This window comes from Aquarana catesbeiana, linkage group LG13 (genome assembly GCF_042186555.1).
Source record: "Aquarana catesbeiana isolate 2022-GZ linkage group LG13, ASM4218655v1, whole genome shotgun sequence".
Taxonomy (NCBI): Eukaryota; Metazoa; Chordata; class Amphibia; order Anura; family Ranidae; genus Aquarana; species Aquarana catesbeiana.
Window position 1 is genome coordinate 5,433,037 of NC_133336.1, and position 13,382 is coordinate 5,446,418.

The 13,382-nt window shown below is 48.6% G+C and overlaps 1 protein-coding gene across 1 annotated transcript in view; it reads right to left on the reverse strand.

The window, feature by feature from the left end:
- Positions 1-751: 751 nt before the first annotated feature.
- The window catches only part of ASB2 (ankyrin repeat and SOCS box containing 2), a 75,202-nt gene continuing 62,571 nt past the window's right edge, over positions 752-13,382 (reverse strand). The window contains 4 exon segments of the mRNA XM_073609846.1: positions 752-1,225; positions 2,368-2,481; positions 2,484-2,520; positions 8,237-8,798. Coding sequence (XP_073465947.1) covers positions 1,086-1,225; positions 2,368-2,481; positions 2,484-2,520; positions 8,237-8,798 — 853 coding nt within the window. The 3' untranslated portion in view covers positions 752-1,085.

Below are 13,382 nucleotides of genomic sequence, written 5' to 3' on the forward strand. Positions count from 1 at the left end.
ACATTCACCTATTTATCCACTGATGACTTTCTTATCTATTGCTAGGTGACCCTTTGGTATTCACAGATTTAGCTGAAGCCCAAAAAATATATGCGTTTAAATTAGAATTAGGATATATTCCTATTCACTACTTACCAAGTCACCGACCTGGAATGAGAAGGTGTGTATTGTGTCCTGACATCTTCCATGTACTGCTTGCTCAGGGTCAGCAATTCACCAAGAAGAGAGGAAGAAGACGTTGGCTGTTCCCTAGCCTGCCCTTCAGAAACAGGTCATTATTATAAGGAAGCCAGGAAGCCACCAGCCCAGTAACCAGAAAACCTTTACAAACACCATTATAATACTGTTGGATATCAACACCAACAGGACAACCCAACACCAACAGGACAACCCAACACCAACAGGACAACCCAACACCAATAGGCCAACCCAACACCAAAGGTGCAACCCAACACCAATAGGCTAACCCAAAACCAAAAGGACAACCCAACACCAACAGGGCAACCCAACACCAGCTCCTTACATTGGTGGTCAGTGGAAAGAATGTTCCTTAAATTGGAGGTCAGTGGGAAGAATGCTCCTTACATTGGTGATCAGTGAGAAGAATTCCCTTACATTGGTGGTCAGTGGGAAAAATATTACTTACGTTGGTGGTCAGTGGGGAAGATTGCCCCCTTACACTGGAGGTCAGTGAGTAGAATATCCACCTTACAGATGGCTAAATTGATGTCATACTGTTGGCTCTCCAGTGGTGTTGGCCACAGAACAGGCCCCATCAGATGGGAGGTCACAGCTCAAGGAACCCTTAGCAACCTCTGGAGGAATTCTCGTGTTCCACATACCCTGGAAGGCTGTCCTATAACTTTTACACTTTTGTAACTTTTTGATAACTTTACAGTGCATCACTCCATCACAGGGGGGGCTCGCCTGCCCCTCCCAGACTTCTGCAAACATCACCAAGCCGAAGGCACCACTTCGCAACAAACCATCTCTTGTTTGATCAAAACAAATCCTGTCTTTAGTTTTTCAGTGGCCACCGAATTATGTTCCGGATACCTTCATATCAATGTCTGTCAGAGGAGCTATCATTGGCTGGAGTTGTCATGGCCCAAATACCGGATCAGCCGACACGGGAGAGGTAAAGAGTCCAAGAGCCCCAGACGGTTCCTGCCCAGCATGCTGCGAATTTTCAGGCGGCACAAGTGAGTGAGGGGCCTAGGAGGCTCTGAAAGTGAAGCAAGAGGGTCAAAGCATTAAAAATGCTATCATTTTGTTTTTTTAAGGCTAATAGTTTGTTAATATTTAATAATACCTATTATAGTAATAACAATAATAAAGACTAAAATAAATTACATTAAAATAATAAATACATTAAAAAGATAAATAATAATTAAATAATACATTAAAATTACAATTATTATTAAAATATTATTATATATCTAGTATTATATATTAATATTTCTATTTTTATTTTAATGTATTATTTATCATTTTAATTTTATTTATTTTACATTTATTGTTAGTTATAATTATTGTTAATATTATTATTAAAATTATTATCATTTTAACAATATTTTTAAATAAAAAATAATAAATACAATTCAAATGATAAATGATACATTAAATAATAATAATAATAATAATAGGATTAACAACAATTATAACTAATAATAAATTTAAATAAATAATAAATTAATTTAAATTACAAAATAAAAAATGTATACTAATAATAACATTTAATAATAGTTAAAATTTACTAAATAATATTTATAATAATAATAACATTTAATAATAATTAAAATTTTACTAAATAATATTTGGTAAATACAAAATAACAATAGTGAAAGGGAAAATTCATAGTGGAGTCCTTAAAATGGACATAAAGTGGTTTTAGCACCTGATATATTTTATGTTACGCACACTCATGCTTAGTAATAACACAATACTCCCCTGACAATACCTTCATCAGCTTTTCCCTCTTGAGGGACCAGACCAGATCCTCCAGGGTCATCATCTACTTCCTGGACCGAGATGACAAATCTCAGATATAAATCCTGGTGCCTGTGAAGTTCCTGTCTGTGTTCACAAAAGTCTGACACAGATCAACCCCTACTGCAGCATCCCACCTCCGATCAGTGATTGGTCCGATCACTGGAGAGTGAGGAAATGCTTCCCTCCTGCCTGCAGGTTACGCAAAGCTATTAGTGTGGAGCTCAAGGGTGGTGCCTTTTTAGCTAAAAAAGGTGGAGCTTTTGTGAAATAGAGATAGTATTGCTCTATATAGTCAGAATGTAACAATGCTACAGAGAGATCCCCTCTGAATACCAAATTGCAGGACATTTTATATTGAACGATCGATAGACTTACGTGATTTTATCTTGATGCCTTCCCAGTCCGCATAGCTGTCCAAATGTTCCTGCAGCCGGGAACAGAGCGTGACATTCCCTACATAATCCAGGAGGACGTCGATGATCGGACCGGCCAGCGGCTGAGCTCGGCGGTGGACACCATCTCACAAAACTGAGGAGGAAAAACAGATCGATCACCAATATTTATTGTGAGCACCAAATGAAGCACCTAAATCAGATCCTGGCCCGAAAGAGGAGCTGACAATCTAATCCCGTACAACAGTCCACAACGACAGTCTGAATAGAAGACAAAGCCTGATATTTTAGTATTGAGGGGCGAGAACTCTTCTCTGTGTCCCCGTTGGGGAGATTCCCCATACACTTCCTGTCCTGGCGACATAGAGGAAGACTACACTCAGGGAAGGGACAAGGGGGGCAGGCAAGAGGGGGCGGCTACCCTGGGCACTGTGAGGTCGGGGGGCGGGGAGGTACCGCAAGGAGATTGGGTGAGGGAATTTGAGTTGGGGGTGGGAATTTGGGGGAGGCTAGGGGTAAAAGATTTGTGCTGGGAGGGGGGATTTCAGCAGGGGGGTGGATTTGTACTGGGAGGAGGGGGGAATTATTCTTAGGATGGAAGCATGCAGATTAGTGCTCGATTTATTTTTATTTTATTTTTTTTGGGGGGGTATTAGGAATTATTGGGGTATATTTGTGCTAGGAGAGGAAAGTTTTTGGGGGAGGATTTGTGCTAGGAGGGGGGGATGGGGGGAGGGAATTTGTGCTGGGGGGAGTTTTGGGTGGGAGGGGTGAGGATTTGAAGGATTTGACCCTTCAAATTCTGAAATGTGAAGGGGTGGAGGATTTGTTTGATTTGTTCTAGGAGTGTTTTTTTTTTTTGACGGGGGGGGGGGGCTGGGGGGGGGGGGCGGATTTGTACTGGGTAGAGGAAGAAATTATTCTTAGGGAGTAGGCATGCAGATGGGGTGGGGGGTTGCTGACATATAATGCTCATTCATCATGGCGGGGGGGGGGGGGTGAGGATACATACTCAGAGGTGAAATTTAAAGGATGGAGGATTTGTTCTAGGAGTGATTTTTTTTTAGGGGGGGGAGGCATTTGTGCCTTGGGGGCGGATTCGTACTGGGAAGATGGGGAAATTATTCTTAGGGGGTAGGCATGCAGATTAGTGCTCGATTTTTTTTTTTTTTTGGGGGGGGGGGGTATCAGGAATTATTGGGGTGTATTTGTGCTAGAAGAGGAAAGATTTTGGGGGAGGATTTGTGCTAGGAGGGGGAGTTTTTTTGATGGGATTTGTGCTAGAGGGGGGATAAGGGGTGGGAATTTGTGCTGGGAGGGGGGGGGGGGAGTGAGGATTTGAAGGATTTGACCCTTCACTATAATATTTGAGGGGTGGAGGATTTGTTGTAGAAGTGATTTTTTGAGGGGGGGGGCATTTGTGCTGGGGGGGCAGATTTGTACCGGGAGGAGGGGTAAATTATTCTTAGGGGGTAGGCATGCAGATTAGTGGGGGGTTGCTGACTTATAATGCTCATACATCATGGGGGGGGGGGCACAATTTGGCAAATTCTCCCCGGGCTTTAGATGGCCTTGTCCAGGGTCTGACTACACGGAAGGTCTCTAATGATCCAACGTATGTAAGATCTGGTCGTGTTTAGGTGGATCCAAGCTAATATATTGGCAGAACCCTGAAGAAGGCGCCCAGAAAACCCGAAACGTGTTAGATGCACCATCAACCATAGAAAAACAATGCACCTTGACCACGTTAGTGGTTGTCCCTCTGCCACCAACACCCAAACAAAGTAGTATTCTTGCTCCGGGTTGGTCCACATGTGTCCACAATGTAGAACGAGGTGCTCTCCTATTCCACCCACCATATATATATATATATATATATATATATATATATATATAGCAAGCAAACAATGGAGGACAGCGCAGTCCAGCGTCAGATTTGAGGGCGTCTTTATCATCTCGTTCTCTTGCTTCTTTATCATTTCGCCCCTTTCCGTTCGAATCGTTGTACCCCTCGCCCTTTCAGGGATGAAGGAAGTTCTCCAGGATGGAATCTCACGTTTTTGGTGTTTTCGGTTGAACCCGATGTGGAGATCGGGATCTCTGGATTGATAACAGCTGATCATCTCAGGTTTGTCCTCTGGAAGAAGGGGGGAGGGGGGGACTTTTGCAGTTGAAATGGAGATCGGGGGCTCGCTCGCACTAGCGCTGCTGTTTCGAAGAGCGATCCGTGTTGGAAACGCTCTTCAGGGAGCATTCTACAGTTGGGCGATGAGTCTTTGTATCACCTCCTCACCGTCTGCTTTAACCCCTTGGACCGCGCGTTACCGCGCCACAACCGGACACAGTTGCAGAGCGGCCCTTTGAATGTGTTGTGATCGGCATGCTGTAGCACCCGCCCCATTCCTGTGCTGCCACGGTGTAAAGCCATAAGACCAGGGTGCATGATGCCCCGCCCCTACCGTGGCAACACATGACTCTGGTCCAAGGCAGGCGGCATGCAGTGCACCTCTGTCCGGGCCTGCACCGCCTTCCACCCTCTGCCATACTGCTGGAGTAAGGTCGGGCTCTGATGGAAAGGATGGTGGGGGGGGGTCTGTGAAAGATGGACTCTGATCAGTGGCGGTTGCTCATGCGGGGCGCAGGGGCACTGCCCCCCTTAATCATGCCCCCGGCCCCTAATCTCCATGCAGGACATTGGACGCAGGACGCATGGATTCCAATGGTTTTTTTTTTTTCCCGAAGCACATGATTAGGGCCTGAGGTTCTAATTGGCTTTAAAAATGGTGGCCGCCCCCCCAAGATTTGAGAATTGAGCACCAGCCGCTGCCAGAGGCGGCCCGTCCACACGGGGCCCAGGGACACCGCCCCCCCCCCCCCCCCGATCCATGCGCCCAGCCCCCAATCTACATGCAGCATGCCAGACGCATGGATTCCAATTAGAAGCTCATGATTAGAGCCTGAGGCTCTGATTGGCTTAAAAAAGGGCGGCTCTCGGGGCGCAGAGCACTGCACCCTGAGCCCACCCACTTGTGTTTTAATAGCAAATTAATATTCGCTATTGTCTTCCTGATTCTTCTCCTGGATAATCAGGAAGCAGGTGCTGAGACCCAATTTGCCGAGAGGAGAAGCGATTCTATTGGCTGCCAAGGATCGAGGAGGAAATGCTGGGGAAGCCGCCATGAAGCCGAGGAGGAGACGCTGCCCTCCGCCCGAAGGAAGCGCTGCCCACGACCTGGATGGGGTAAGTGCGGGTGATCCGACCAACCAAGGGGGGGTGGTGCCATGCGGCTGATCTGAGGGCAGATTGTTTGCTGCCCCCCCCCCCCCAAATAATAAAGCACCAGCCGCCACTGAAATATAGGGGTACTCTCATGTATAGGAGTACTCTGATGTATAAGGGTCTCATTGCAAAGGATGAGGTTTCTGATGTGATGAGAGGATTCTCTGATGGGGGGACACTGCTGATGTGATGGGAGACTCTTACATGATTAGGGAGGGCTCTGACATGATGAGGGAGGAAATCAGATGTGATGGGGGGACTCTGATGTGATGGGGGGGAAGGGGCTCAGATGTGATGGGGAGACTCTGACATGATAGGGGGAGTCTGATGTGAAGGGTGACCTCCGATATCATAGGGGACCACTGGCGTGATGGGGGGACTTTGATGTGAAAGGAACCTTTGAGATGATGGGGGACCTCTGATGTGATGTGAAGGGGGACTTTCATGTGATGGGGGACCTCTGAAATGATGGGGGGTCTAAGATTATGGGAGATCCTTTGATATGATGGGGGACTTTGATGTGATTGAGAGCATCTAAAGTGAAGTGGAGACTTTGATGTGATGGGGGGACCTCTGATGTGATGGGGGGCTTCTGATGTGAAGGGTGACCTCTGATGTCATGGGGGACCACTGATGTGTTACGAGGGGAGGGGCTCAGATGTGATGGGGGAGACTCTGACATGATAGGGGGACTCTGATGTGAAGGGTGACCTCCGATATCATAGGGGACCACTGGCGTGATGGGGGGACTTTGATGTGAAGGGAACCTTTGAGATGATGGGGGACCTCTGATGTGATGTGAAGAGGGACTTTGATGTGATGGGGGACCTCTGAAATGATGGGGGACTCTAAGATTATGGGAGATTCTCTGATATGATGGGGGGACTTTGATGTAGTTTAGGGCCTCTAATGTAAAGTAGAGACTTTGATGTGACGAGGAGACCTCTGAGATGATGGGGGACCTCTGAAATGATAGGGGGTCTCTGGGATGATGGGGGGCCTCTGATATGATGGGAGGGCCTCTTATGTGAAAGACAAGCTCTGATGTGAAGGGTGACCTCTGATGTCATGGGGGACCACTACCGTGTTGGGGGGACATTGATGTGATGGGAGGCCTCTGAGATGATGGGGGGTCTCTGATGTGATGGGGGGGTCTCTGATGTAAAAGATGTGCTCTGATATGATGGGGAACCTGTGAAATGATGGGGGGACTCTAAGAATATGGAAGATCCTTTGATATGATGGGGGACTTGGATGTGATTGAGGGCATCTAAAGTGAAGTGGAGACTTTGATGTGATGAGGGGACCTCTGATGTGATGGGGGGCTTCTGATGTGAAGGACGAGCTCTGATGTCATTGGGGATCACTGATGTGTTGGGAGGGACTTTAATGTGATGGGGGGCCTCTTAGATGATAGGGGATCTCTGATTTGAAGGGGAGACTTTGATGTAATGGGGGTCTCTGATGTGATGGGAAGGACCTCTGATATGAAGGGGGACTTTGATGTAATGGGGGGGACCTCTGATGTGATAGGGGGCTGCTAATGTGAAGGACAGGCTATGATATGATGGGGGGACTCTGAGATTATGGGAGGACCTCTGAGGTGATGGGGGACCTCTAATGTGATGGGGGGCATCTTATGTGAAGGACAGGCTCTGATATAATGGGGGAACCTCTGATGTGAAGGGGGGACATTGATGGGGTATCTCTGATGTGATGGGGGGCCTCTGAGATGACGGGGGATCTCTGATGTGATGGGCGGGACCTCTGATGTGAAGGGAGGACTTTGATTTGATGGGGGGCCTCTGAGATGATGGGGGATCTCTGATGTGATGAGCGGGATCTCTGATGTGAAGGGGGAACTTTGATTTGATGGGGGGCCTCTGAGATAATAGGGGACCTCTGATGTGAAGGGGGGACTTTGATTTGATGGGGGGCCTCTGAGATGATGGGGGATCTCTGATGTGATGAGCGGGATCTCTGATGTGAAGGGGGAACTTTGATTTGATGGGGGGCCTCTGAGATAATAGGGGACCTCTGATGTGAAGGGGGGACTTTGATTTGATAGTGGGCCTCTGAGATGATGGGGGATCTCTGATGTGATGGGGGGAACCTCTGATGTGAAGGACAGGCTTTGATATGAAGGGGGACCTCTGAGATGATGGGGGATCCCTGATGTGATGGGGGGACCTCTGATGTGAAGGACAGGCTTTGATATGAAGGGGGACCTCTGAGATGATGGGGGATCCCTGATGTGATGGGGAGTTCTCATGTGATGTAAATTTAATCAAAGCAGTGTGCACCAATCCCTGGCTCAGGCTTCCCATTGATAAGGAACATTCATGTTGGGGTGCCTTGAGATACTTTTATAGGGTGTCGTGATTAAAAAAAGGTTGAGAAACGTTGCTGCATCCCAAGTGACATGAATGGGGCGGCTAGCACTGGGACGCATGGAACCCCCCACCCAGCCCCCGCACAGGCACACGCTATAGTACATCCATGTGAATGAGGTTTATACTTTAACCGAAATTCTATATAATGAGTAGAAGTGCCAGAAAAACGAATCTCGTACCTGAACAATTTTGGGCTGTTTTTGGTTTTGGGAGTCGTCGTCCCGGTGCCTCCTGTCCTCAATAGGCGGGTGCGGCCTGTCTCCGTATTCGCATTGAAAACAGGAGCGGGCGTCACAGCCCAGATCCATCAGATACTTCAACAAGCTGAGATACTTCATGGAGAACATGATGGTGGCCGGGAAGGAGGTGGGGTGGGTGGCGATGTAGGCGTTAATATTGGCGCCGTGATCCAGGAGCATCTTTATGGTGGTCAGGCAGCCGTGTCGGATGGAGATGAGCAGCGGGTTGAGGACGTCCACGTTGGGGTTGGCGCCGGCTTCCAGGAGCAGTTTAGTGGCGTAAATGTTGTTGTTCATGACGGAGAAGTAAAGCGCGGTGCTACGCCTGTCCTCGTACAGCCTGGAGCGGTCGAAGGAGAGCGTGAAGTTGACGTCGTAGCCGGCTTCAATGAGTTCCTCCAGGACATCGTCGCTATTGCGTTCGGCCGCAATGTGGAGGGGGCTTATTCCGCTTCTCTTCACCCGCGTACGGCTCGTCACCGGGATAAGCATGGACACGATCCTATGGGAAATAGAATGTGGGATGTAATGTGGTAACAATGTAACTGTGCCATTAGCAGGGATAAACGTGCGTGATTGCCGAAAAATGTTTTTATGTTCACATGTGCAGGTATGTTGGGGGGGGGGCTTAAACATTTATGGGGTAAACATTTATGGGGTGTGTCTTAAGTGCTTGGGTGTCATTTTTTTTGTTTTGGAATCACAGGTAGAATCACGCCGATTTCGCCCGCTATTCCGAATTGCCAAGTGTGAATGGGGCCTAATGAGATATTGGGGCTTTAAACCCTGAATGTCTGACCTGTCCTTCAATGAAGCTAACTGAGCACAGATTGCACTCCATTAGCTAAAGTGACCCCAGGACCTGGAAATTATGTTTTACGCACTGCTTCCGGGTCAAGCCACCACCAGGAGACCTTAGAAACACCACCAAGACACCAGCCAGAACACTGAGGATGTCAGGAAACACGTTTTGAAAACTGGACACGCCTCCTTCCTCGGTGTCCAGCCTTTGAAACGCGTTTCTCGAAAGCCCCGGCGCTCTGACAAGTGTCCTGATGTCAATGGGGCCTTAAATATACAGGGGCCGGTGCTAGACTTATTTGCCCCCCTTACATCAGGGTCCCCATAGCCCCCTTACATCAGGGTTCCCATAGCCCCCCTTACATCAGGGTCCCCAGAATCCTCCTTACATCAGGGTCCCCATAGCTCCCCCTTACATCAGGGTCCCCATAGCTCACCCTTACATCAGGGTCCCCATAGCTCACCCTTACATCAGGGTCCCCATAGCTCCCCCTTACATCAGGGTTCCCATAGCTCCCCTTTACATCAGGGTTCCCATAGCCCCCGTTACATCAGAGTGCCCATCGCTCCCCCTTACATCAGGGTCCCCAGAGTCCGCCTGCTGTGCCCTAGGTTGCTGCCTAGTTTGTCTAGTGGTAGCACCAGCCCTGTAAATCTACCATGGAAAGAGAAACACATTTCAAAGGCAGGACACTGAGGAAGAAGGCGTGTCCAGCCTTTGAATCGCTTTTCCTGACAGCCCCGGTGTTCTGACTGGTGTCTTGGTGGTGTTCCTAAAGTCTCCCTGCGGCGGCTTAAGAGATAACAATGGCGCTATCACACGGCGGCTCCAGAGGAAGATTGATGCTGCTGAAGTAGTTCTGGCCAGCATTCCTCCACAGATCATAGAGGTCCTACACCGGCCACTGAGACATAGAGGTCCTACACTTGCCACTTGAGACATAGAGGTCCTACACCGGCCACTGAGACATAGAGGTCCTACACCGGCCACTGAGACATAGAGGTCCTTCACCGGCCACTGAGACATAGAGGTCCTACACCGGCCACTGAGACATAGAGGTCCTTCACCGGCCACTGAGACATAGAGGTCCTACACCGGCCACTGAGACATAGAGGTCCTTCACCGGCCACTGAGACATAGGGGTCCTACACCGGCCACTGAGACATAGAGGTCCTACACCGGCCACTGAGACATAGAGGTCCTACACCGGCCACTGAGACATAGAGGTCCTACACCGGCCACTGAGACATAGAGGTCCTACACTTGCCACTTGAGACATAGAGGTCCTACACCGGCCACTGAGACATAGAGGTCCTACACCGGCCACTGAGACATAGAGGTCCTTCACCGGCCACTGAGACATAGAGGTCCTACACCGGCCACTGAGACATAGAGGTCCTACACCGGCCACTGAGACATAGAGGTCCTTCACCGGCCACTGAGACATAGGGGTCCTACACCGGCCACTGAGATATAGAGGTCCTACACCGGCCACTGAGACATAGAGGTCCTACACCGGCCACTGAGACATAGAGGTCCTTCACCGGCCACTGAGACATAGGGGTCCTACACCGGCCACTGAGATATAGAGGTCCTACACCGGCCACTGAGACATAGAGGTCCTACACCGGCCACTGAGACATAGAGGTCCTACACCGGCCACTGAGACATAGAGGTCCTACACCGGCCACTGAGACATAGAGGTCCTACACCGGCCACTGAGACATAGAGGTCCTACACCGGCCACTGAGACTTAGAGGTCCTACACCGGCCACTGAGACATAGAGGTCCTACACCGGCCACTGAGACATAGAGGTCCTACACCAGCCACTGAGACATAGAGGTCCTACACCGGCCACTGAGACATAGAGGTCCTACACCGGCCACTGAGACATAGAGGTCCTACACCGGCCACTGAGACATAGAGGTCCTACACCGGCCACTGAGACATAGAGGTCCTACACCGGCCACTGAGACATAGAGGTCCTACACCGGCCACTGAGACATAGAGGTCCTACACCGGCCACTGAGACATAGAGGTCCTACACCGGCCACTGAGACATAGAGGTCCTACACCGGCCACTGAGACATTGAGGTCCTACACCGGCAACTGAGACATAGAGGTCCTACACCGGCCACTGAGACATAGAGGTCCTACACCGGCCACTGAGACACAGAGGTCCTACACCGGCCACTGAGACACAGAGGTCCTACACCGGCCACTGAGACACAGAGGTCCTACACCGGCCACTGAGACACAGAGGTCCTACACCGGCCACTGAGACACAGAGGTCCTACACCGGCCACTGAGACATGTGTTCTATGTTCTTACACTTGTGAGTGCACTTTTGTGTATTTATAACCCAATAAATTGCATTAAGGATCCTGTTGTGGAACGGCAGCTTACTGTAGATTTTTGTGCCACATCCAGTGATAAGCTAAACAATAAAACAATGGACCCCCTAATTGTGGACTTTTAAGGCACTTGGAGAAAATATTACAAAATATTAATACCAATGTAATTTATTAAATTTCAACATAAAACACAGTAGTAATATAACAAATACTACACAGAATGCATAACAGACATTTTTACATGTATGTGCATTACTAGACTATGGTCTGTTTGGTGCCCCCCCCCCCCCCCCAGGGTTGCCACCTGTCCAGGATTCACCCAGACAGTTCGGGTTTTGAATCCACCTGAAAATATGTCCGGGTTGAGTCCACCTGAAACCCGGACACATTATTCAGACCAGGCTGTGGCTCCCCAAGTAACCGAGATAGTCAAACACAAATCTGTTGCCGCTGTGGGCTTCTGTTTGGGGGCAGGTTTGGCATCACTGAAAGGTGGGGTGATGATGTCAGCAAGAGCAATTTGGCCACACCCACTGGCGCGCTCTGTGCACTACATTACTACTCCCCTTGGGGCACCCAAATGTGTCCCAGGTCTTTTATAATCCTATAGTGTTTACTGCAAAATATTTTAAAGAATTGCCCTGTGCCGCAAAAGTGTTCGGGTTTGGCTTGAAGAAAAGGTGGCAACCCTACCCCCCCCCCCCCCCTTTCCTCTCTCTTCCCTCTTCTGGGAGGAGCCTCACACAGCCAGCAGTTACCACCCGACCTCCGGAACATCTACCCCCCCCCTCATGACCAGGCAATTTTTTGCTTTTGCTTTCTTTTGGTGGCACTTGATCACCTCTGCATTACTTATTTTTTGCTATATACAGTGCATCTAGAAAGTATTCACGGCGCTTCACTGTTTCCACATTTTGTTATGTTACAGCCTTATTCCAAAATGGATTACCTTCATTATTTTCCTCAAAATTCTACAAACAATCCCCCATAATGACAACATGAGAGAAGTTTGTTTGAAATCTTTGCAAATTTATTAAAAATAAAAAAGGAAAAAAAGTCCATGTACATAAGTATCACAGACTCCTCCCATGTACATAAGTATCACAGGCTCCTCCCATGTACATAAGTATCACAGACTCCTCCCATGTACAGAAGTATCACAGGCTCCTCCCATGTACAGAAGTATCACAGGCTCCTCCCATGTACATAAGTATCACAGGCTCCTCCCATGTACATAAGTATCACAAGCTCCTCCCATGTACATAAGTTTAACAGGCTCCTCCCATGTACATAAGTATCACAGGCTCCTCCCATGTACATAAGTATCACAGGCTCCTTCCATGTACATAAGTATCACAGGCTCCTCCCATGTACAGAAGTATCACAGGCTCCTCCCATGTACATAAGTATCACAGGCTCCTCCCATGTACAGAAGTATCACAGGCTCCTCCCATGTACATAAGTATCACAGGCTCCTCCCATGTACAGAAGTATCACAGACTCCTCCCATGTACATAAGTATCACAGGCTCCTCCCATGTACAGAAGTATCACAGGCTCCTCCCATGTACATAAGTATCACAGGCTCCTCCCATGTACATAAGTATCACAGGCTCCTCCCATGTACATAAGTATCACAGGCTCCTCCCATGTACATAAGTATCACAGGCTCCTCCCATGTACATAAGTATCACAGGCTCCTCCCATGTACATAAGTATCACAGGCTCCTCCCATGTACATAAGTATCACAGGCTCCTCCCATGTACATAAGTATCACAGGCTCCTCCCATGTACATAAGTATCACAGGCTCCTCCCATGTACATAAGTATCACAGGCTCCTCCCTTGTACAGAAGCATTCAATTTTTGGGGGGGATCTTTTGCTTTTAAATGTAAAGGAGAGATATTTGGGGTCTTTTGACTCCCAGAT